The sequence below is a fragment of the Haliotis rubra genome, unplaced genomic scaffold (assembly GCF_003918875.1).
Source record: "Haliotis rubra isolate DU_JTF1 unplaced genomic scaffold, ASM391887v1 Scf388, whole genome shotgun sequence".
In the NCBI taxonomy this organism is placed as follows: domain Eukaryota; kingdom Metazoa; phylum Mollusca; class Gastropoda; order Lepetellida; family Haliotidae; genus Haliotis; species Haliotis rubra.
The window spans coordinates 747,910-775,167 of NW_025767066.1; the positions used below are offsets into that span (position 1 = coordinate 747,910).

General features: G+C 41.6%; 1 protein-coding gene across 1 annotated transcript in view; it reads left to right on the forward strand.

Annotated features, from left to right (window-relative positions):
* Nucleotides 1-27,258, forward strand: part of LOC124286617 (baculoviral IAP repeat-containing protein 6-like) — a 242,018-nt gene that overhangs the window by 156,760 nt on the left and 58,000 nt on the right. Inside the window, 7 exon segments of the mRNA XM_046722998.1 lie at nucleotides 9,378-9,651; nucleotides 13,606-13,856; nucleotides 15,048-15,150; nucleotides 19,532-19,759; nucleotides 24,887-24,983; nucleotides 24,985-25,423; nucleotides 26,510-26,709. Of these exon segments, the coding sequence (XP_046578954.1) occupies nucleotides 9,378-9,651; nucleotides 13,606-13,856; nucleotides 15,048-15,150; nucleotides 19,532-19,759; nucleotides 24,887-24,983; nucleotides 24,985-25,423; nucleotides 26,510-26,709 (1,592 nt within the window).

Consider the following 27,258-nt stretch of genomic DNA (forward strand, 5'->3'; position numbering starts at 1 on the left):
TCGCGTTCACGTTATAGTTGTTGTTTGATCTCGCATATCTGTTTGATCTGGTAATTGTCCTCAGTCAATGTTTGATGAATATACTTTAAGCTGATGAGGTACAAGTTCTCGTATATATAAATGGTCTTGAGTTCAATAAAATCCTTTTGAAATATCATAAGATCTAGGTTCATACTGATCCACGAGTCTGGCACATCAGTATATTTTAGTAAAAATAACGCTGCATTTTTCTCATTGGGGACTAACATGTTAGCCGTTTGATCTGGTAATGGTGCTACGCTCATCCACGTACTTCTTCCAGGATCAAACCTCGCCATCATTATCCAGTTATTTTTTTAGCGAGACGCCACGATCATTATCATCCATGATAAGATAGGGGTAGGTCAGGACCAGGTTAATAATCCAGTTCAACTGAGATTCGATGATGACTTCTCGTCGTTTGTACATGTTATCGCGCATGGCGTACAAGGCGTTTTCCCCGCCGGGCAGATTGAATCCCCGTGTGTCCCCGAGATCGGCTAGCGTGACGTTGGGATGATGATGGTTCATCTCGTTTATATATAATGTATTACGAAATGTTTTTCAATTGGTTATCGGATAATTCCTCTGACGTGCACTTCAAACCCATGAGATGTATGTTGTTGAGTAGGAAAATTTCGGTGAGTGATATCATGTCTTCCACGGTCACAGTGACTCCCCCTGCAGACTGGTGTAGGCATTAACGTTCACCCGCACGTAAACGGAGCAAACTTGGTATTGTTGTTGTTTGGCACAGCGGAGTTTGATCCCTTTCACGATTTCTTCGACGTCATCCGCCGATGGTGGTTCGCCGAGGTAGACTTGGATGTACAGCATGGATTTCGCCGGCAGATTTTCCAGGACGTTTACCACGCTGTCGAATTCCGACACTATCTGCAATCCCACGTTTTGCGTCCCGGGTTTGCTCGACAGCATGTGGGCTACTCTTTGCCTCAACGGGCTGTCGATCACGCTGCGTCTTTGTGTAGGGACGTAAGCCACGAGCAGCGTTCCATTGTTCACGACTTTCGTCAGGTAGTGATCTTTGTGATCCCCTGCAACGCATTTTGCGGGGGGTATTAAAATGGAGTCTGTCCGTCCGTGCACATTTGTCTTTTCCGGAGCAGAACTCTAAAACCGTTCACTATTTCTTCACCCAACTTGGCACATAGATAGATCTGGTGGTGTCCTAGTGCCTTTTGGTAGTTTGGGAATTCTGAATATAATATTTTTTGGCATTTCCTTGGCAACAAGCTTGACTAAAACTGAAATTAGTGGTAGTGCTCTTTTCCGGAGCAGAACTCTAAAACCGTTCAATGTTTCTTCACCAAACTTGGCACATACATATATCTGGTGGTGTACTGGTGCCTTTTGGTAGTTTTGGAATTCTGAATAAAATATTTTGGCGTTTCCATGGCAACAAGTTTGACATAGACTGAAATTGGTGATAGTGCTATTTTCTGGAGCAGAACTTTAAAAACCTTTGAATACCCTCCTTCCACTTTTCTGTATATACACACCTAAATATTTGACATAATCATAACTCGTAGATATAATCATGAAGAGTATTTTGCCATTGCAGGGGATATTGATGATTTTGTCTTCTTGTTGTCCGTGAAAATGAGGGGGAGAGTCGAGCGTGGTGTTGAGATTCCAGTAGATTTGGGATGTCGTTGAAGATGAGAGTGTAGTGCGTGTTTCTGGAGATGGCCGTGGTCTCGACATCATCCAGGTGGAACAGCCTGCCGCGGAAGGCTGGGGTTATCGTCCATTCGTCCTCGTCGTTGCGTATCAGGTCGTACCGAGTGTTGTTGACCGCTCCTTCGGTATCGACAAAATCGCCTAGGTCGTTGCCACCACCACCACCACCAGCAGCTGTAGAGGGCGGCAGTTCGACGCGTTTGTAAATGCTGTTTTTCAGTTGCAAGGCGTCCAGTTTGCCGTCGAATCCGGGTTCGTCGAATCCGTGGGTGTCCCCAAGGGCGGAGATCGCTATGTTGGCGCATGTTCCTGGACCATGAGACTCCCTCATTGCCGTATGTGCAGCGTCGTGCTGACATATCCTATACTTATGGGATCGTGTTTAACGTCTAAAACCGAATATTTTCAATTCCGTGATGTTGCCTCGGATTAATTTCTTGTAATGCTGCGACGAAAACGATTCGGTTCTGCCATCGTTGTACTTTTCCGTTTTCACCGGCACGGCTCTCAGCAGTGTGGAAGGTCGTTTGCCTTGAACGTTGTCGGTCGTGTTCAGCTGATCGAGATGAATGCACAGTTCGCGATACGGAACGAGATCGGGTAATTTCGTGCCGGTCATGGTGTCGTTCGACGTCAACCCGAGCGTATTAGCCAACGGCCGACTGAGTCTCAAAGTGTTTTTTCCGTTGTTGGCTTACATGACCGTGCCGTTCGAGTCGTTCAGTTTGAGTTCGGCTCCCACAGGTTTGAAGATTTCTTCGTTGAGTGAGCACACGCTGTAGTAGCCGTCTGTTATTTGGTTGCAGGCGTTATTGACGAACAGCCTGTTGTTTCTGCCATTGATGTTGGTCCATCGTGGGTAGTAGGTGATGTCGCATAGCGCGACTTGAGCTGACCGGACGTGTTATTGATCGCGTGCAGCAGTTGAACGGACTCGCCGCTCGTGATTCCCGGAAGCGTCACGTACATATTGAAAAAGTAGATATGTATACTAAAATATAACAATTCAAATATGTACAAACCGGGAGTGTTTTATTCACCGATCCCATTTTTTTATATTAAACTTATAATATACATATAGTGCGTTTGGCTCAAAAGCGGACCGATGAATTGAAATCTAACTCAAAAACTAATAAACATATAATACTCAATGAAACGCTGATCATAATCAAAATATCAGACCAACTCTGTGATTTGTTTGCAGAATTTATGTCCTAAAATTAAAAAAGTTGTTTAACAAACTATCATTAAAATATTGACACAGTTCACTATTTGTTACCAGGGAGGAGTGCAGAGAAAGGGACAACCAAGTGTTAGAGAAGCACATGCACAAGTGCCGACAAAGTTATTGATTCATTAACCTGTGCTGCGCCGTCTCCATCCTTTCTATTGACAGGGTTGCTAACATTTAACAGCGAGACATACTTCGCACACCAACAAACTACTAGAGATTTTGACTCGCAGCCGAACATAGCGATGAAAAACCTATTAGAGATTTGACTTCACACCTGACTATAGCGAACAACCTATTAGAGATTTGACTTCGCATCTGAATATAATTATTTTTCATTTAGAATTTTTTTTCATACATTGATATAGCAACGATGATTACCGTCCGAGAACTGAAAAGGATTGCCAAAAAACTCGGAGTGGTCGGTTACTCCCGTTTGAGGAAATCTCAGCTGTTGAGATTGCTCGGCATTGTCGACAAACCACCTCAATCCACGGTGAAACAGCTCAAGCTCCAAGCGAAGGAGCGTGGGCCCAGAGGTTATTCACGCATGAGGAAAGCCGAGCTCCTCGAACTGCTGGAGGAACACAAACCCGTCGAACTACGGTTTGTGCAGACGAAGCACGCCGTAGGTAAGTATCTGAGAGGCTGGAGGCTGGACGTCGACGACGTCAAACCGTTGGTCGCCGACAAAGTCGATGAGGAACTGAACGCTCTGGGAAGCCTCAAATTTCAACTCACGGTGAAAATGTTGCTGGACAAACAGCAGACGGATGGGACCACCGAGCACGTCCAGCCTTACTTCAGAGGCAAGCAAGAAGTCACGACTCAGCCCGAATCCGTCGACGCGTCCATTGACACCTCGCTGCAAAAAATACGAGAACTGGAACGCTACACGCACATGGGTTCGGGTTGGGTTGTGGGCAGGATTGACGAGGTCTATCTGGACATAGCGAACTACATACCATTCAAAGGAGGGTCGTACCTAGACTTGCCACCTTACTACTAGAAAAAGCAAGCCAAGGTCAATGTCAAAAACATGATTGCATGAGGGTTGCGATCAGATCCGCTAAGTTTCCGGCCAAAGCACATTCAGACAGACTTTCGAGCTATCCCGAAGACGATGGGATCAACTGGGACGGCATAGACAAACCCACCCCCATCTCCCAGGTCAGCAAAACCAAAAATAAGAACGACGACATAGCCATCAATATCTTCGGACACGAAGGAAATAAAACGATCGTGCACAGGATCAGCTCCCTCACAAACGAACACCGCAAGACTATCCATATATTTATGTTCCAGCAAGGCGACAAGTATCACTACACGTGGATAAAATATTTCATAAAAGATAAAAGATTGTTGTACGATCAATCGAAGCATAAGGAAAAGAAACACTTCTGCGAAAAGGTGCCTGCACAGCTTCACGCGAGCCGACCTGCTGGAATCCCATCGGGAGGATTGCCGAGGCGTGGGAGAGACGGCCATCTGAAAAGACATGTCTGACGAAAAGAAAAACACGCTAAAATTCTTCAACCACAAACATCAAATGCCTGTGACCTATGTCATCTATGCCGACTTCGAAGCCCTCATCAAAACCGTCATCAAAACCATGGACACTGTCGCGCCATCATCCCTGTAAAAAAGTTTCACGCATAAAACGCAAGAACACAAAGCATGCGGGTTCGGTTACGTGGTCGTTCGATTTGACGGGGAAACGAACGCTCCCTCGGTCTACCGAGGTCCCGACGCGGCCGAACGATTTCTCACGTGTTTGCAAAACAAAGAGAAAATCATCAGGAAACAGTTGTACACCATCGTCCTAAGCTAAGAATTGCCACGTGTACGTCGAACCCCTGAACGGGGATGTCGTGAGATCACTGCCACATCACCGGTAAGTACAGAGGTGCCGCTCACAACACGTGCAACTTGAAGGTCAAAATCGATCCCAAGACCATCAAAATTCCAGTCGTGTTTCACAATCTTTGCGGTTACGATTCTCACCTGATCATGCAGGCCATTGCGAAGGTCGACGGCAACATAACGTGCATCCCCCAAAACATGAAAAAATACATTTCGCTCTCGTTAGACGATCTGAGATTTATCGATAGCGTTCAGTTCCTGCTGTCGTCTCTAGACAGTCTGGTGAACGCCAACGACCCAGACGACTTCGACATCACCAATCGATTCACCGATGCAGAGTCTCGACCCCTGCTGCTGAGGAAGGGCATCTACCCCTACGAGTACATGGACAATTGGTCTAAGTTCGACGAGACGCGATTACCTGCCATCGACTGCTTTTACAGCAACTTGACCGATTCCAATATCTCTCAGGACGATTATGCGCACGCGATTAACGTGTGGGACAAACTGGGCTGCAAGAATTTGGGCGATTACCACGACCTGTACTTGAAAACAGACGTGCTGCTGCTGTGGTATTTCTCCTCCCCTTGGGACGCCAACAACCTGTACGGCTGGGCCATGAGTCAGTATCTCGCCACCGGGGGATTCGAAAGGGTCTCCTCGCCCGAGATGATTGACTTGAATAGCATCGCGCCGGATTCGAACAAAGGCTATGTGCTCGAAGTGGACTTGGACTACTGTAAACGTACTTATTTTCGCGTGGTGCAGTTTTCGCGGAATTGACAGTTTAGACTACATCGCGCGGTCAATTATTCGCGTCAATCAGTAATTGCCGGAACTGCCAGCTGTCTCTTTGACCGCCACTAATAGCAGTGAAAACAAACAGAGTGGCTTAACCTGTCAGGCGGCGTTTATTGCTTACTCACAGGAAATCCCTATCTGTGCGATATACTAGTACACAGTAATCCGTTTACTCCCGGAAGAGATGAAAAACACATCAGTCTTATGTTCCGAATTCTGACGATTTGACGAATTAACTTATACTGTATATGAAGCTCTTTGTGATTTCAAACAAGCCGGGTTGTTGTGAATGAGATGATTGAGTGTTAGTGACTATTCGCTTCATGATGTACTGGTGAATAAAATCTTAATGAATAAATGAAATACTGCTGTATTATTTCTTTCCGAGTCGTTTCACGGTAATCTGTTTTGTATCAAACCATCTGTCATGTGACCAATTTCCATGGCGGCCACAACACACATTGCTGTTTTCGCTAATTCGGCAATGGGATTTGGCTCATTATTTAATTATGTTTTGGGAAATCCATTACAGCGACAGTTAAGTATGATCAGTCGTCATTTTAAGATTCCCGTTGATTTCTGTCTTCAAACGTGATGTGTTATGGTAACAACTCAGGGGCGAGCATGGCTAGACTGAATGAATGACAGGTTTATTTGCGGTGTATAAATTTTCGCTAAAATGTTTTGCGCGAAAAGCCCGAAAATAAAACCTGCGCAAAATATAATACGTTAACAGTATCCCGCAGAACTACACGAATCGCACCACAGCTATCCGCTAGCTCCCAAACGATTGACGGTGAACCCAGACTGGATGTCTGAATATCAACGAAACTTGCTGGGAGACAATAAGCTGGCTAACGTTAGAAAAACTTGTGCCGAACTTGATGAACAAGACAAAATACATCGTTCACTATCGTAACCTGACTTCAGATTCAACTGTCCCGTTTACATGAGGATGAGCATCCTCGACTTGAGACTTGATGTACGATTTCTACTACGAGCTGAAAAAGCAGTACGGCGAAAGGTGCGAAGTGCTGTACACGGACACGGATTCCCTGCTGATGGAAATTCACACCGAGGACGTGTACGAGGACATTAAGAAACACATGCACCTGTACAACACCAGCGACTACCCTAAAGATCACCCTATGCACAGCCAAGTAAAAAAAATGTGCTCGGCAAGATGAAGGACAAATGCGCATGCACACCGATAGTCGAGTACGTCGGCTTGAGACCCAAGATGTATTCCATCAAGAAAGCCGACTACGAAGAAATCTGAAAGGCGTGAAAAAAACACCTGGTGAAAATGCACATCAAGCACGCCAGATTCAAGGAAGCCCTGTTCAGGAATAAAATGTTCAAACACCAAATGAACATGCTGAGAAGCGACGGACACAGGATATACGGACTGAGAATCAACAAGACCTCGCTGTCTCTCATGGACACGAAACGATGGATCGCCATCGACGGAGTGACCACTTAAGCGTACGGACACAAATGTGTATCGAATAATTGAACGCTTACGCACATGTTTTCATATATCATGGAGAAAATTTATTACAGTACATTACAGTATCCCGAGAAGAAAATTCGACATTTCAACGCCGAATTGCTTTCACCAAGCCGACCTCCTGTTTTTCCCTCACGACAGGGTGAGGCGTAAAACCTACAATTACGCCCTGACAGTCGTCGATGTCGCCAGTCGCTACAATGAAGCCGAACCGTTGACAACCAAAGATTCGGACGAAGTCGCCAAAGCCTTAGAACACATATACAAACGCAGTCGCTTGACCTGGCCTGCCGTATTGCAAATCGATCCCGGACGTGAGTTCATGGGAGCCGTGTCACAACTGCTGGCCAAGCATAAAGTCCAGGTGAGACAAGGTGTGGCGATAGCTCACCGAAGCCAAGCCATAGTCGAGAGATTCAATCGCACCTTAGCCGAACGTCTGTTCTCACATCAGTACTTGCAGGATTTAATGGATCCCAAACACAGAAACACGGTATTCGTACGCTTACCGCGCGAGTGGTGGATGCCATCAACAACGAAGTCACCAGACTCGTGGACAAGAGACCCATCAAAATGAAATCTGTTGAAGCGATGGCGGCAGCGGCACGTCGCGATAAAACAGAGAAAAAATTACCGGACCGGGTCAGTGTTAGGTACTTATACCAGCCGGGCGAATACGAGGGAGACAGCAGAAAACGCGCCACCGATCCGATATGGTCCATGAAAATGTACAACATCGACCTGGTCGACATCAAAGACGGCAACCGAACTTGTACTACTTGAAAGACGGGCCGCCGAGAGCATTCTTCAGAGAGGAGTTGATGATCGTACCTCATGACACAGTCCCTTACACATCACCCACCATGTGATGATAGTTTCACGTTATGATTTTTTTATCAGTCTTGCATGCCTATTTTTCTGCTTAATGTAGCCAGCCAGCCAGCCAGCCACCCGTACATCAAGCCGAGAGAGACCTGACACGCACTCGCACTGCGACTCGTCCGCCCACAGCGCTCGGAGGTGCAACCAACCCCGAGGCGACCCGAGCCTTTTTCCGACTGACCCCATGTTCACTTAAAAGTCAATATTTCAAAAACTATTTGACCGATTTTCATCAAATTTTGCATGCACCTCAGTAGTAGTATACACAATGGGGCCACGGGATTAGGGACTTCCCAAGGACTCAGTTTTGGGGGGACCTGGTCCCGTAACCCCATTGTGTATACTACTCATTATATCCAGTTTGGTATTATAACGAGGGTATTATATAGGCAGGAAATCCGTTCTGGCAAAAGCGTGGCATTATAACCAGGGGCATTATAGCCAGTCTGCTCTGTAGTTCCTTTTGATACTTTGGGATTGTTTTTTAGTGTGCATGGCAACAATTTTCAGATTGCAGATTGTGAAAACCGTACAATATTGTTTTGCCAAAATTGGTAAACAGATAGGTAGAGTGGTATCTTTTGTAAGCTGTGCCTGTTTTTTCCAATGAAAACCGTCTGTCCATAAGTCACATTTTGTTTCGAGATCTGAACTAAAAAAAATATATCAGAAAGGAAAGAGATGTCTTTACAGAACTTGTACTGAATGGTCTCAACTAAGTAATTTCTCTGAAATCACAATGACCTCTTCTATTCTGGAAGTCACAGGTAGCAATAGTGATGAAACAAACAAAAAAAGCACTAATAATTTATTTCTCAACATACTTTATGGAATAACATTGTTTTGTTATTTGAATTTCTGTGTCTTATCAGTTATCAGTTCCTGTCAGTAAATAATACAAACTGAAAGTAGATATTTCTCCACCCTAACGTTTGATATTGCTGAACTCGACCTTCTTTGGGGTTACTCATCACTTCCATCAGTCTAAGGCGTGACTGCAGACAAGTCAGAACTGTATGATGTATTTTCGAAATTTTTTCATCTGTCAGTTTCATGATTTCTCAGCATTTGACTTCTTAGCTTATAGTTTTAATAATGGATTTGATTTTTCATGTAAAAAATGAAAGGACAGCTTAGAAGATCTATTTAATGACAAGGAAATACAGACACAAATAAAACAATGTAAAGATTTACTGCACTTTGTTTATTGACCTCTCTATGACAGGGTCTTGAACTTTGTTGAGAATTCAGTGACCTGTCTAAAAAGTAAATACCTTATTCTGAATTTCCTGTGTGTCAAGTAGTGCTACTGAGATTTTGATTTGTGGTTGAGGTTTGGAGTATAAACTGAATGTAATTCCATATTTCCAGCGTGTCCATCCTTCGTATCCCTGGAGATAAGTCACGATGGAATGACTGTGACCCCAATGTGCCCACCACTTATGACGTCTAGCCTGGCGGTGATCAAACTTCAACTACAGAAGCTAGAAGTGACTTCCTCCGTCACTATCCGACTCCACAAAGCTCGAGATTCTATGACCATTGGACTTTCTCAAATTCTTCTTATGGGCTACAGTGCTTTCAGAGATACTGGTGCTAAACCTGGTGCATCCTTTTCAGCTGAAGATTCAGTCTCTCACTCCAGGTAAGGATGAAAGTATTGATGTGCTTTCTTCAAGCGTGTAAACTGATGCTCATCCGACATATTTGGTACTTAGACTGTTTTGTGGCATGTGTTAGTAGATGCATGTAAACAAATTTTTATCACTTTCCTTCAGTTGCTGGTAACCTGGCATACAAATGTGGATTTTTCTTTTTAACCATTAAACTCAATTATGATTATTATATTTCCAAATCCTGACTGCTTATTATCCCCCGCCTGGCGTTTAGTGCGAAGCGGGGAATATAGAATTAGGCTCCGTCCGTCCGTATGTATGAATTGGAATATCTTAAGAACCGTTGACTAGATTCTTTTCATATTTGGTACCTATGTTCATCACAGTATGCGAAAGGTCACAGTCAGGTGTGGTGACCTTGACGTATATTTCAAGGTTACAAGGGAACTTTAACATTTTACCCTTCATATTTGACACCAAGCTTCGTGAACCTGCATGTTCACCTTGTCAGCAAGACATCTCACAAATGATTCACTGTCTTTTCTTCATATTTGACACAAAGCATCATCTTGGGAAGGTGCAGGTTGATTGGTCATGATTTTGTTGACATTTAACTTCATCTTAAGCTACAACCATCACTTTCATTACTTTTTAAGTTTGATTTGATTATTTGCGGCGGGGGATTATGTCACCTTAATGACAATGCTTGTCTAAGATTTCAATAGGTACTTGCATCGATATGTTTGTTTACTTTTTTATACTTATTATGTGTTTTTTTTAGTTTTTAGTCATGTCTGATCTTTGTGGTGTCTTCATAGCAGTGTGATGGTTTTGGGTGGTGTTTGTCACCTTATTTAGAGTGAAATGGGACATCACTATGCCAGCTCGGGAGGAGTTTGGTGGACATGTCACTATTGCTACAATATTTCCGATTATCACAGTGGTGACGTGTTCAATTGTCACAATGATCTGCATTTCTCGTCTCTGTCAATGCAACCTAATGGACAATTTTCACAACAGTGGTAGCTCTGATCCTTGAAGATGGATCATTGGTAAGCTGATACTCTTGGAATTTCTTCAAAGCCTTGCTGTGTGTAAAAGTTCATTCCCATCTGGAACCCACTGCCTTATGACAGTTCAGTTCTCTAAGGCAGTTTTGATAAAGAGAAACCTCTCTTTGCTTGTGTCAGTATGTCATGCATTTGTCACAGAAAAGATCATTACTTCAGGCCTTGAAGGTCCAAAGACATTCACAGTTCTTCCACCAGCTCAGCTCCTTTGACATGCCCCAAAGCTCAGACAAATATCAGTCTAAGTAAACTTAGGCTGAGCATTATTCGTTAGACTGCTATACCAAGTCAAACGAACCCTAGTAGAAGGTCGCATCAGCTAACCTTTTAGCGACCTAAGACCGTCCAGTCAAACGCGAGAATGCCAAACAGATTTAACCAGCAGACAACAGCTACTATTTAGGGTTTGGCGGGACTTACAAAATGGCAACAAAAGAAAATTCACAAAAAACACAGATATTTGACCTGCAGTATATACACTTAGGGGTTTCTGTTGACATGGTTACTATTAGCTTATAATTCCACAAGATGACATCATGACAGGGCTCCAGATAAATTTTCAACATCAGGAGTACGTACTCCTTACTGTTTCAATGCAGGAGTACTGGAAAATCTTAAGAGTACATTTAGAGTACTTAATGGAATTTAATGGAGTATCACTAATCTTGTGTTTCGTTTCATATATGCACCACAACATTGGTACTCTTGTGTAAACAGGTCAATATACTATAAAACAATACTTTTTTTTCAGATAAATATGATTCTAAGACCATACACCATTGCTGTAGTGCGTATCTGCTACGTTTTCTAAATTATTTCCTACCATATCGTGCACATTTTGTATCCGTACATATGCTGATACGGCCCTTATCTGGAGCCCTGTCATGGAATATTGACAAAAACGCCATTTTCAGCGACTGTTTACTCGCTGTTGTGAATAATGGTGTCCTCCATGTGTATCACTCAGAGGCGATCGTGCGGAAAATAGCATTTGGAACCGTTCGAGTAGAAATGTTTTCGAGGTAAAAGTTCAAACGGTATGTGTGAATGTTAACTTTCATGATATGGTAAGCTATGTTCTGATTGGTCAGTTCAAAGGTTAGCTGATGCGACCTTTCACTTAACACTTTGTCACTGTTATTTATGGTTATTTTCCTTTTATTTTGTGTTGGGCCACAGTTTCAGTAAGAAAGGCTTCAAATGTGAGAGGTAGTATTCTAAGAATTTTTATCATTATTGATAATGTTCAATATTGCCGCCCACCTCCCTAAATCAGAATGAGATATAAACATTTGTGTCTGCTTTCCCACTAATGCTTTTGATGCAGACATCATCAAAGGGTGTTTTGGGCAGTTGAACTTCATTATCACCAACTTCTGTTTGCTAACCTCCAACTATGCCTGCAATGTTGGCCCAACCCTTTGCTGGTCCTTTTGCTTCTACATTCAGTGAACAGAAATAGCATGGATCAGTAGTGGATACATGTACGAACTTTCCCACTTGACTGGTGCATTCAGAGACACTACCTTCTATTGCTTGATATCTAGGAAGTGCTGACTGTTGTTGAACATGACCATATTTTCAAAGTGGAAATGAACCCTTAGAAAGCACATAATCCACTTGTGATTAATGATGTAGTGTCCATTATAACCTAATACTCTCAATTATTCATAATGGAAGTGGGTTGTTTTTAGGACAAACAATACTTATTCAAGTAATGTCTGCGGTATCTTTAAGTGAAGGCTATTGTTATTTACTGATTTAGATGGGTCCATGACCATGTTAAGGGAACTGGAATAAACTTATATATTCAGTTGTTTTTGTGTGTTTTTTTAAGTGATTATTCTTATGGACAATGGGTTTATACTTTCAGTTTAGCTGTACTGTCCACCAAACCTGGAATGTTGTTTACTGTACAGGTACTGAAGCCTAGAGCACAGCTTTGCATAGGATAGTACAGTTTATATGTTGATGGCATCCACAATGAAGTCTAGCCCATTATGTTTGGGTAGCTGAGGACATTTGCCATATCCAGACCTGGCCATCATACAGTAGGATACATTGCAATGTTTATTATCAGGATGAAAATTAATTTGCATAAATTATTGTATTTACGATGTTAAGTACTTAGCCTGATACAATAGCCCACTCCTGACCATCTTCTGTCTGAAGATTGGCTATGAGCTGCAGTCAATAGAAAACTGATTGGGGATGTGAGTGGCTTTATGTAGGGTCATGTGATAAACAATTTGAAGGAATTTGCAACATGCCGTAACTGGATGAGTATTTATTGTCATAAATGCTATAATTTATATCCCATAATGAGGACAAATTGCTCACAGTGTGTGACCTTATTGATAGTGTGTCATTGAACCCGATGGCATGGATAGTTTACTCAAGCTCTGGTTTTTCTAGCTCAGAAGTAATGAGGGGCGGTGGGGTAGCCTAGTGGTTAAAGCATTTGATTGTCACGCCGAAGACCCGGGTTCAATTCCCCAAATGGGTACAATGTGTGAAATCCATTTCTGGTGTACCCTGCCGTGATATTGCTGGCATATTGCTAAAAGCGGCATAAAACTGAACTCACTCACTCAAAATTAATTATGTACATCCTACAATGATATCAGTGGGAAGGGCATATGCAATTGGAGTCCCTTTGTCTTTTTTCCTTTTCTCTTCTTCCTTTTCCTTCCTCCTCTCTTGCTCTCTCCTCTCTCCCCCTCTCCATCTTCTTCAAAATGCAAACATGAAAGGTCAGATAGGTACTGGTTTTAGTGTCATGGTGATCTGTGGTGCTCTGTTTAATTGAGCACACTAATTGCACACGGTCATACCAGGCTGAGTATATGGTATGTTTGATTCCTGTTTTTATCATTGTTACAATTGTTGTTTCAATTGTTTTTTCCTTTTCAGCATTGGTTGGATTCGTCTTCTCCACCATTGTCTGACAGCATTTGATGATGTGGAAGACCGTGTTGCTGCGGCAGCAGCCTCTACACCAAATCTTCTGACCACCTGTGCCTCCCTCCTTGTGTCACCTACCGCTATTATCTACACACCTAAGATTGAGGCAGTGCTGCTCAAGATTGGTCTTCACTCTCTACCTATGGGACTTGCTCTCATTGATAACATTTTGAGCAGTCCTCCATTAGCCAGAGGGAACAGTATGTGAAATATGGTTCTTTTTTCAGTTCATTGCTAGCCTCGGTACTGCAGATTTTGGAAGAGTTGAGGGACAGCCTTTGAAAATAAATCTTGTTGGCAGGCTCTCTCTGCCTCATGGTTCACTCAGGGCTTTGATATACAGGACCATGAACCACACATTCCGTAAAGCTCTGTCAAACTGATCATGTGAATGTTGAAACATAAAACTGAACACTTGTTTAATTTCTCTTGCCGAACAAGTGTTTTCTGGGGTGATAATAATGTTATGGGTAGATGATTCTTTTTGACATCAGGTGGTCTGAATAGTATGCAGTGTGCAACAAAGTTAGGGCAGGTACAGATGCTAATGCAGCTTTTTCAATCAAATTTGCTTTATTTGAACCTGGCACAAAACAAAGCTTAGTTGTGGGAGGTGGGTCAAAGGCATCTGTCAAAACAGAATAGAGAAATTAAGAATGAAAGTCCAGGGTTCCTTGTCATAACCCTAATCTTAAGGGTTTCCAAGATTCAACTACCATTGGAGTAACCTCTTCTTAGCCGTGGGGTTGAAAATTCAGAGGTCTGAGATGAAATATATACCACTAGGTACAGGAATGTTTGGTCCAAACTCATTTTATTTATACACGTCATTCATATGGTGCTACATCAGCAAAAGCAAAAGACATGTCTGTCATCGTGATTTTTTAACAATTCTGCTTTAGCTAGATGAGGGCCTCATTCTGACTCATTATTGTCAAAAGGGATTGAGAATGTCATGAAGAAACAAGTGAATATGAAAATTTATTACAATGAAAGAATGATTGCCTGAAGTTATTCTGATGAAAAATCAATTGATGGTTTAATGATATATTAACTCCAGGAAAAAACAAACTTATACCCTTAATTTATCTTTATTTTCATCTAAATCCAGAAATATAAAGATACTTATTGATCATGCCAGCTGACAGATGACTTCCTATATAAAATTTACTGGCTTGGTTGGTTTTGTATTAATATAATAGTGCTAAAGTTATCCCTGCAAATCATATAATATGAACACAAGATTGAAAAAGGTCATCATGTTGCCAGGAAATTGAGAGCTAGCAGAGAAATATATGTAGCATATCCAAATACATACCTAATTTTGTTTCATAGGTTTGGGACCACTTAGCATTTCAAGAATTTGAGAGTTCTTTTGTGTGTTTTTCCAGATGCTCATCCATACCTTGGTAAAGTTAGTGGAGTTGCCAGTGAATCAACTGTGGAATTGCTCTATCAGTTGGGAATGGTGCAGGATTCAGGGACAAAAGCAAGGTATAAAACCACATTCATATGATACAGGAGGTATTCCCTTATAAATAAATATTAACTGTAATCAGGTGTGTAATTTAACCTAATTTTTTTCCCCGCCGCACGTTTAGCACGAAGCGGGGGATATAGTATTAGGCTCCGTTCGTACGTACGAATTGGAATATCTTAAGAACCGTTGACTGGATTCTTTTCATATTTGGTACCTAGGTTCATCACAGTAAAAGAAAGGTCCAAGTCAGGTTTGGTGACCTTGACCTTCATTTCAAGGTCACAAGGGGACTGTAACGTTTTACCCTTGTCAGCGAGATATCTCAAGAACCGTTCACCGTTAATTTTTAAGGTCACGGGACACTTTAAAGATTTCAGCATGTTAACTAGTGTTGGGAATTGGTTAAAATCTCATATTTGATGATTGGTTCATTACAACCGATCAATCATCGAAAATAATTGGTTAGCGTCATTTATCAAATGTTCCTGTTATCTTTGTTAATGCACACACAAAAAATAAAGATAAAACATGTAGTAATTTGGGTTTTTGCAAATTGCACAAAATCCATTCACAAATTTTGCATATTTAAAGGATGATTAGTATGTTAGGAACACAGATTTCCTGGATTCTTTAAGATAAATTCAATCATGACTTGGAACTAGCTTGTAGTGCTTATGAAATGTAAATTTAATGACACAGACAAAACCAGCCTTGTGAAAAATATTGTTAATGCAAAGAAGTGTTCCAAGATTGGTTGTGTTCGATTATGAGAAAACATGTTCGATTGCTTGGTCGTTTAGTCACTGCGACCAATCTTCGATTATTTCAATTCATCGGGCCACCACTAATGTTAACCTGCATGTAAAGATTGTCAGTGAGATATCTCAAGAACCATTCACTGGACTTTCTTCATATTTGACACCAAGCTTCATATGGGGAAGGTGCAAGGTCCAGTCGATTTTGGTGACCTTCACTTAATGTTCAAGGTCACGGCGACACTTTGAAGACTTCAGCATGTTAACCTGCATGTAAAGATTGTCAGCGAGATATCTCAAGAACAGTTCACTGGATTTTCTTAATAGACTTTCAAGACTTCCCTTGAATGATTTTCAATAAGCAATTTCTTTATTACTATTTTTGCATATTTCATACACTAAGACATTCATGTCAAGGTCAAAGTGAGCCTTGAAAATATTTGTGTGTTTGAACAGAGACCATATAATAGATTATCTATTATATGGTCTCTGGTTTGAACAACTACAGAGCAAGATATCAAGAGAGGTTGACTGGTTTGTTTTTGTTTACATTTAACTTCATCTTAAATTACGACCTTCACTTTCATTACTTTTGTTTGATTTGATAATTTGCAGCGGGGGATTATGTCACCTTAGTGACAATGCTTGTTTTTCTTGTATTTGGAATTTTCCAAACAATTAATGTTTTAAAATAACTTATTTTTTCTGAAAAACGTACACCTATCAACCACAAATACCATATTTCCTCAAGGAAGTGCATGGTGTATAATAGACACCAGGCACACAATAAGAATCTGGAATGTCAGGTTTGAGTTATTTCTAAACTTACCCTTTCTCATGTTGTGCGGTCGGTGGGGTAATCTAGTGGTTAAACCGTTCTCTCGTCATGCTGAAGACCCGGGTTCGATTCTCCACATGGGTACAATGTGTGAAGCCCATTACTGGTGTCCCCCACCGTGATATTGCTGGAATATTGCTAAAAGCTGCGTAAAACCATACTCCCTCACTCACTCATGTTGTGCACTTTCCCTTGTTCTTCAACCTTGGAGTGGAAACAGTGATGTGACATAGGCTATGCAAGATCTATCATCAGACAAGGCAAAGGCAAGGCAATTAGATGTACCTTGCTGGACCATATTAGAGTATCACATTCTTACATTCATTTCCTGCACATATCCGCACACAGCCTGTAGCGACTCTCAGGGCCTGTGTAGTTGGGCAGATTGCTGTATCCACTGCACTACTTTGGATGACGACAATTTTGTGGCCTAATACGTGCCTGTTCGCATGGAACAAAAGATTGTGCATTTAAGTCATTCAGAGAGTTTGGCCCATCATCTTCAAGAAGTCTCAGCGATCAATCATGAAGACCGGTTGTTCCTTGGAACACTTGCCACACCCTACATGGTCAGATAATGCTTTATTGTTGAACATCTGTCTTCTAGATTCATCCATCCCTACTGGTGGTTCAGTTATCTCAGGAGCTACTTAGATTGGATTCCTCTGTTTCCAAAAATGTCAACGTTTCTACCAAATATGTTCATGACTGCTTCATCAATCATACCTATCACAAATCTCCTGTCACAATCTTCCCCCTGGCTTCGTTGTTACCCTACTTTTCATTGATCCTTGTTGTGTTGATTTATGCCATATCTTTGTCGAACCAACCTCCGATGACCCTGCCTGGTTTGACTATCTCTCCTGTGCCAGCATCGTTGATTCTTCCTCATATTGTTCCCTCTGGCCTTCTAGTCTTTGTTGTCGTTGAAAAAACTGAAATTTGTTTAAGCCATAAAATGGACCGTATTGCCATTTTCCCAACGCAGCAATGTAGCTAAGAGTTATTTTCCATTTATGGTCAGGCCCATAGTTGACCAACCTCCTGTATTTTCAACTATTTTTGTTTTATATATGTTTCTATGGAGTCTTACAATTGTTTATTTGGCCTTGAAAAGCTCCAAAAAGGCCTTAAATTTGATGGCTGATAATCTGTACAAACCCTTTTGTCTGATATTACATAGGCCGGACTTGGCTACTACAAAGCATTGCACAAGGATCCCCTCATATGGATTCGTCGATCCCTCCTTGTCCTACCCTACTGGATTTGTGGGATCAAAGATATCAGGATCTGCAAATGGCCTTACAACGCTTTGACTTTCAGACGTTTCCCCTTGACAATGATACGGTGTTAAATCATGAAACTCAGGATTACCCAATCCCTGGGAAGTTCATTAAAGTATAGCTAAGCATTTTTCAGAAGTTTTTCATCACAAGTTTGTTATACTGATGCCTAGGATTTCTGAAGTTTAAACTGACCAGGTCATCTCATGGTTGTCGACTGTTTCCGACTACACAGCAGAGAATGACTACAGTTTGGAGTCACATGGTCAACCAAGAGCAAGATGCATGCTTTGAAGGGACTTCTTTTGACTGCCTACAGCAATAGCATGATAAAACAAGAACCTAGAAAGTTTTGTCATGGTCATTTCCCCTCCAGTATAAAGAACTTTGAAAAGTGCACTACATGATGTAGGATATGTACTGTAAATCATGAAATTAATGCGAAAAATGCGTCTGTACTCTTCTCGCATTATTATAATGACACATTTCAGTCTGACCATGTCTGCTTTTGAAAACTTAATGAAAGACAGAAACAGTAATTCTCTTGTCGTCTTTATTGTATTCAGGTCAGCATTCATCTTAACAATACAGAATATAACAACAATTTACACATCTCTCATAAAATTAAATGACAAATGAGCACTAATTTCCATGACTATAACTGATATCCATTAAACATATTCATTGGCAAATTATGCAACAATAGCGGAAATGTTGACACTACACATTACACCAATATAGGTCACTTCCTCATTACAGGTATCTCAAGTTACATGTAATTATGACTGGTTACAATCACTGGTCATTGTTTAAAGTCACTCAAGCACATGAGCCAGACCGGACATTCTCCAACCATGCAGGATCATTTCGCGTTCTTTGTTCACCTTTGAAATCAAAAGTCTTTCAAGTCGGATTACATTTATAAATGTTGTCATAAGACAAGTAGTAGCAAGCAATCACGTGATCAAACATGGCAGCGTAATCTAAACATCGTCAGCTCATTTCCATTCATTGCTTAACAAGATCAATTCAGGTTATTTGGTAAATAACAAGTGTGAAAAGAAAATTAACAACATCAAATATTCAGGGTGTGACATTTTATCATCAACAGAGATTCCTGAGGTTGCATTAATTTCGTGACGCATTTTAGACAAGACCCTAGCACTCGCATTAAATTCGTGATGCATTAATTTCATGGTTTACTGTAATCTTAATATACAGTATATGGCGATATTTCCAAGTTTCTCCCTGGAACAAATAGAAACTTGGAAATGAAGGCTTCCCTTTGAATACTTTCAAGTGGAAATATTAACTCAAAGGTTCCTGTTCTTTGAAAGGTTGTTAAAAAATATGGGTACTTTTAAATGGGTATTTTTCAAGAGGAAATTGTGTATGCTTTATTTGTTAATTTATGTTAGGGGTCTTTGTGTATTATTTAGTTGAGAACATAACATCTAAACTTTATGAATAATATATTTTCAAAGAAAACCTTACTACGATTGCAAGTTTTTTATGTTAGAGTGCAGGCTGTATTACAATGGCTGGGCGACAGTGGTCAACAGGCTGTCCAAAAGAATGCAGGAGGAGGTAATGATTCCGGAAGAGAAGCAGGTGGATACATGTGGCTCAGCACTCTGCCTAACCCAGCACCAGCTCATGTTCACTGTATTGCTGCAGTCTTGTGGCAGAGCCAAGAACTCCAAGTACAGTATGGCTTGGCTGACATCATCACAATAGACCTGGTCAGGTCAGTAGTCGCCTGATAGAATGTCTTTGGAAAGTATTTGTTAACCTATCTGTGATATGCAACCTGTATGGCAAAGTTGTAGTGGTACAGATCATGTACGTAAGAGGCATGTACTGTTGTCATCAACCACATAAAACTACAACTTGGTTAAAGGGCTGAAACCAGTGGTAATGTTGTAGTACGGGGATTACTGTATACAGTCGAGCACCGTTGTCTCGAACTCTGATAACTCGATATCTCGGTTGTCTCGATATAACATCTTGGTCCCAGCAAAATCCTTCATGATTGATCATTATTCAAGCTCGATACGGATGTCTTGATATTTCGGTTATCTCGATATAATCTCATGGTCCCAACAAGCAAAATTACCCTTTTAACTTGATATTTGCAAAGAAACTTGATATTCACCTACCTTTCATGGGCAAGTATCCCTGTGAACTGAGGTTGTTTCCAAACGATTGCACACAGTGCGGCATGAATCAAAGGGATGTGGTAGTGTAAACTAATTAGGGCTAATTGAGTTGAAGGTGTCACTTGTTTGTTATTTAATTAGGATTAGCTAAGAAGGAATTAATGAAGAAGTACTCACTGTTACGACTAAACACTACAGATAACGGATTATAGTTTCGAATCAAAACATACTGAGAATAGTGAAATGTGATGATATGCCCAGGTCGGATGTCTCGAAGTTTGGATAACTCGATATTTTTTATTGGTCCCATGAATATCGTGACAACGGTGATCGACTGTATTTGTATTGTGATACTAATAAGCAAAGCACTTCCATTTATTACCAGATATTCAACATGTGACATTTCCCACGATCTGGCTATTTTAGTTGTGAAAACACATTTACATCAAAATACAATGGATATGTCTTTTAATCGGTCAAAGTATGGCATTTGAGATACATGTATCTATTCTCTGTCAATAAGGATGGTTTCAACAGTGACTTGGTGCGAGCAATTGAGAAGTTCACAAAAAATTTCATCAACATTGAACTATATCAATGAAAATTTGAATGAAAAAAATATAATAGAGTACAAACATTAGTCCAGATGAACACTTTTCATTGACAAGTAGTTTGTTGAGGGTTTTTACTTAGGTACTTCAGTATGAATTTGTAATCAATTTCTGATGTTACATTCTCATGGTGCTGGGGTTGGGGGAAAGAAAATGCATTGTATGCATGTATTACTGGTATGTACACACTTCTCCACAGGCTGTAATTGTTGGGGAAAATAGAAAATAAGTAGTTTAGTGACACCTGTAAGCATGGCAAAACATGAGGATGTGGTGGAAATCATGAATATGTCTGATGCTCCTTCTCTTTAGTTTGGTTACCTTTTAGGCTTGAAAATATGTATTTAACTGATTTCAGTATTTTTAACTATTTGTTATGGTGTATTGAGATACCAGAGGTATAATCAGTCATTCATTTTCAGAAGAAGTCCTCCTTGGGGTACATATAAGCATTAAAATGTCCATTTTAGAAATATATGACAGTTGTAAAAATATTTAAATAAAATTATTTACAAAACAAAAAACTTGTTTTTGTGTTGTAAGACCACCCCCACAGTGACCCTGAAGGCCCCCTACAGCCAAGAGCAGGTAACTCTCGCCATCTACCTCGTACCTCACTTTTCATGCTGTCGTTCATACTGAAAGACGTGTGTGGTGTTCACTGAAGTGAATTCTTCACAATCTACAAGATGAGTGAAAAAGGGTGAACTACTGTATGTATGGTTCCTTTCTTTACATACAGGCATTAGATGGAATTCACATATTGATATTTTTATTCATAATTTGTTGCAACTTGTCCGAGGGTTTCGCTGTTTTCCAGCAATGTGGCAAGAAAAATGGCGGCCTGTGCAGTCTTTGTTCCTTCCTACATGTTATGTTAGCTTGTAGTAGGGAGTTATGCTTGCATATTATGTCATAGGCTTGCCTTAATTCCCTCTTTTTTAGTGAATTTGTGTAAGTCATGGCTGGGTAATTTTGTTAAGGTGTTCGTTTTGTATCACACTCAATTTACTCATCCCTATATATAAGGTTTCATCTTTGCCTTTTTTCTGCTTTACATTACGTGTTTTGTATTTAAATGGCTTTAGCCGGAGGTCCTCCCAACCCGAGCCTCGGCTCTGGTGTGGGACAATCCTCAAGGGGGGGTGCCTAACCCGAGTCTTGGCTTGGGGGACGGCCTCCACACAGCTACTGTCTCCGGCCCGAGCTCCAGCTCCGGTATTCGGCTTGGCTCCGGCAACACAGGTTCTGTCCTAGTGTCTGTCGGTGCCGTTGTCAAGGGCCAGAATCTCCCCCTTTTGAAATAAGAACAAGGGTTTGAAACAAGTAGCCTTTAAAGTTGATTCAAGGATGGGGAAAGTTTGGCCAAGGACAAACTTTCCCCGGGGAAGATTAAGCCTAGGGGGGTAAAGTTTGGCCTAGGCTAAAGTTCCGCACGGAGAGCAGAAGGTCGCGGGTTCGATCCCCGACCGCGTCATACCAAAAGACGTTAAAACATGGTACTTGTTGGTCCCTGCCGGGCGCTCGGCATTAATGGGTACAACAAGGACTGGTCGGCTCGTAGTCTGTATAATGTGTCTGAGTGGGGTATTCATGCTTCACTGCGGCATGGTATCTCAGTGGGCTAGCACTATAAAAAACAGCTTCAGTCTGGGCTAGTACAAGCAGCCGCACATACACATACACACGCATGCACATCGTCATATGAGCGAAATATTCTCGAGCACGACGTTAAACCCAATCTCATCTCCCCTCACCTCACCTAGGCTACAGCCTTTTCAGAGGAGAAAGCGGAGGCGCCCCGTGCAGAGGTCCAGTCTTTACTGGACAAGGCAGCCATCTAGATGGCTCCGATGGGACAGAAAGCAGTGGGATTTTATTCCACTTATTTCCTGGTCACCAAAAAGGAATGGTTCTGACCTATTCTAAATCTCAAAGGACTGAACAACATGATAGAGGTACCGACCTTCAAGATGGAGACACTGCGCTCAGTGAACTCATCTGTAGAGGCAGGGGATTGGCTCACATCAATCGACCTCAAGGACGCGTACCTTCATGTCCCGATGCACCCTGAGTACAGGAAATACCCCAGGTAGTCCTTCGACGGAAAGTGCTATCAGTTTTGAGTACTCACCTTCGGCATCTCCACGGTGCCGAGGGTGTTCACCAAACTAATGTTGATGCAGGCGCAAATAGCCAGGTCTCAGGGCAGGTGTTGTCACCTGTACCTGGACAACTGGTTACTCCGAGCGCTTGCCACTCACTTTCAGTGATGAGTATTCTCACAAGATAGGTTGGGTTTAAATTCTAAGAATGAAGATGTTGTTACCTCTGTTCCTCTGCTGATCTCTTTTCTACGGATTTAGTCGTAATATTGGATTTTTTGCAGTCTAGGTTAGAGGCCGGTCTCACCACGTCTACTATCCGAGGCTACTCCACGGCTATCTCTGCCTTTCACATGCCTACCGACAGGGTTGTCTTAGGACAGCACTATCTGGTGCAGCACTTTTTAGCAGGCATGGACAGAATCCGTCCGATTTTCTGGCGGATTGGTCCCCTGTGGGACTTGTCAGTCGCTCTTGATTGGATGTCCGGTCTTCTCTTTTTTGATCTATCGGCTCTCTCCCTCCAGCTGTTAAGTTGGAAGGCAGCCAATGCTGAGCTGACCATAAGGATAGGGTCAGCATTCGCTTGCCAGACTCTTATCGTCCTAAGATCGCAGGCTCCTTTCAGGTAACGGTGCCTATTGAGCTCCCAGCTTTCACAAAGCCTCCATCGTCCAGTACCTCGCTTTGACGTGCTCAAGTCTTTGATATCCGTAAGACTCTCAAGGCTCAAATGATCTGTAGGGATGTTTTGCTGTTATGGCGATGGTAAGGCAGGTCTGCAGGCGAACAAGCAGACCATATCTAGGTGCCATTTGTATGGGCTACATTCATAAACTCCACACGAAGGTTTGAAAGCTCATTCGGTTAGGGCAGTGGCCACTTAGATGGTGTATGCCATGGCCCTGCCCATTAAGGAGATCTGCTCTGCGGCTATCTGTCTGGAGCTGACTGAGTATGTTCATCCGCCATTATAAACTGGACAAACACTCAGATGAGTGTACTCGGTTTGGCTAGTCAGTTCTCCACAGTGGACAGAGTCGTAACTCTCTAGCTGAGTGAGCTTTCGAGATTACGTAATTTGCATTTACTGGTGTTGGTTTTTATCATCCTTCCAATCCTATCGGTGGTGGTAATTTACCATGTGTGTTTTTTTAAAGTTTTCCCTACCATTTATTCCTCTCGCCACGCTTCGCTGGTTGGGATATTATGTACGGGTTTATAATAAAATTAGCCAATCGACATGTGAGCTTAGGCGTTCTATTCCCCGCCCAAGCCACTCCCCCGCCTGATTGACATCAGCGGTCAGGTGACTGGGTAAGTGTGTTTTTCTATCACCTTTTCGGTTGTAGATTTCACTTTAACACTGGTTTAGGTGTTTCCAGACAGAATGCCACTCCCAACTCACAGTCTTTGGGAGTCTGTCCAAGGAGGACTTCTTCTGAAAAAGAATCGTACAAACCTGTAGAGGTTACTGATTCTTTGAAGAAAGTCCTCCTTGGGGTACGGCCACCCGTCTCCCCGTCTCCCCACATTCTGTCTGATACGTTCAGCATGAAAAGTGAGGTTTGAGGTAGACGGCGCGAGTTACCTGCTCTTGGCTGTAGGGGGCCCTCAGGGGTCCTGTAGGGGTGGTCTTACAAGACAAAAACTGTTGTAGATTTTTAAAATGGACATTTTAATGCTTAATTGTAACCCAAGGAGGACTGTCTTCAATGAATCAGTAACTTCTACAGGTTTGTGTACGAGATTTGTGATACTTATTGCATTGCAAGTTGTCAGGCTACACTCACAAATCACTAAATTTTCAGTGAACCTCACCCTATCCCCACCTCGTTCTCCATCCCACACTGACCACCTCAGGTTATCCTTCTCTTTTCTAGGAGTTCAGTTCACCATGACTTAAATTATTGCAGTAAATGAGTTTCCCCCCCCAGTTATTTATGGATATCAGTGGAGTTATAATTGTTGAGATAATTGTTGCTTTCTCTGTTGACAGCTGTTTATATGAATGGTCTACAATGCTGTCATCTGACTCGCTGCTGAAGAAGTCACTCGACTATGTTCTGTGTGCTGCCTGCCACATCCAGCCAGAGTTTTTTTACAATGATACTTGAGTGGATGGGAATAATTATCAATTTTGATCACAGCATGAATGCATCTATATCAGATGACTGCAAAGACAGTTTTCAGTTTCATCAAGGGACAATGACAGATGATTCAAAAGAAGCCAGTCATGTGCCGCCAAGACCTGCAAACTCACCACCTATTACATTGCAAGAATTAAGTCACATGATGCTAGATGAATCAAGACTTGCCACTTTAGCCTTAGTTTGTAAGTCGCCAGTTGCCATCAAACAGCTCCTGGACTCTGGTTTCCCGGCAGTTCTAGCTCAGTGCTTGTATGAATTCTGTAAAAATGAATTTGTTAGGATGTCAGAGAACAATGATGCAAGCAGCAGCCGAAGTGGAACAAATGTTGTGTCAGAAGGAATCACTGTCATTAAAGAGGAGACACCAGACTTAGCTGAAACAGGTGAGGTTACCTTCTTTGCTCACCTGATTACACTTAATCTGCGAAAATTAGGCTTTTCTACTTCTTTTACGAAAAATCAATAAAGTGGATAAAATTTCACAGGGAAGTGTTTTATAACGCACAGGTGCATGGGGTGCAGAAATGCACTTAGCATCGCACTCATTCCAATTAACTCGCAAGGAATTAAAGTATTTTGAGTCACATGACCAACAATTTTCGATGTATGGAGCTTCATACTGATTCGTCACATGTGTTTCTGTCTGGAATCTTCCTTTCGTGAAAACGTGTACCATTTTGAAGCGATCGGCAGACAAGGACTACACTTTTTAGGTCCAAATTACACTTTTTGACCTCAAGTATTACACTTAGGTCCAAAATAGGGTTGGCATCTCTGCATGCCGTGCCCGGAGTTCGAAAACCGTTCGATCAGCTGTTTTTGTGTTCACTTTGGACAGATTTATTTTACCAACTTTCACTGCTTTATTTAAGCTATTTTATACATTGAGTGGTTTGCACACTCACCTTAAACATAATTAACCATTTTTATAGCAGTTTTAAGCTTGTCAGAATATGTTTCACTGATTATATAAATCCAGTCGAGAGGCAGACGCCATTTGGTTTACATGTCATATAGTCAGTCGCGAATTTTACCATAAAATAAAATGATGTTTTGTACATTTAACATTTAGCGGTTTGATAAATACGTTGTATGCTTCTGCCTCGGGTAATACGGTCTGATGTACACCTCTTTGTAGCAGTGTCATCCCTCGCTTACTGGCTCGAGTGACACTGCTACAAAGAGATTACTCGAGCCGGTAGGCGAGGGATGACACTGCTACAAAGTGGCGTACATCAGACCGTATTACCCTCGCGAGAAGCATACAACTTACACTATATCAATAGTTATTATTAGTGTCAGAATATGAGCTGCATTATCCATACCCATCAGCTTTAGTCTTTTTGCACTATATCCAAATTCATCAATTGATGTACTTGTCTGCTGGGAACAAATATGCATCAGACCAGTTTTCAATGAATGAAACAAATGCTTCTTCAATAAAGCATTAAGTTTTGTTTATATTTCAGACAAATCATGGTCACTGAATGGGCAACTGGTTGCTGCGATATTGGAATTCTTTGCTGAAGTGAGCTCAGAAACATTGATGAAGGACTGGGTTGGGAGCCAAGAGGGCAGTGTGTTTTGGACGATGCTACTCACCATGCTGTGCACTACATACTCACAAACAGCTCATCCTGGGGCGCATCCTCCACAAATACAACTGAAGGTATGATGAAGTCCATTCTCTCATTAGTATTACAATACATACTTGAAATTGTCTTCATAGATATCAAGGATTGTAGTTTGTAAAAACATAAAATCTTCATTTTTGACTTTGAACCTGTTACACCAACGAAACTGGAAACAATTTTAACTATGAAGTATGAAAATGTAAAATATTGTCTGCTTTAGTGCAATATCCCCATAATGCTGAGTTATTTTTTCTGATGCATGTTTTTCTAAGACCTGAACTGTTGTGCAAGAATTGTGCTTGCGCAGCACTTAAACTATCCACGGCTGTAAAATTACAATAAAATGTAGAATATCAAATTTCCTATCCTTATGGTGTAAATTCAAGTGCAAATACTTGAGTGGTTTGAACGTTTTGCATTCTTTAATAAACAGTCAATTCCTCTGCTTTTTATCATACACTGAAAAAAAGCACTATTTGGCATCTACGGAAAGTGTGAGCGAAAAAACATCTGAATGACAGAGAAATATATCAGATAGATTGTTTGCTTACTGACAAAATGACACAATTTTAGTTGATGTCATT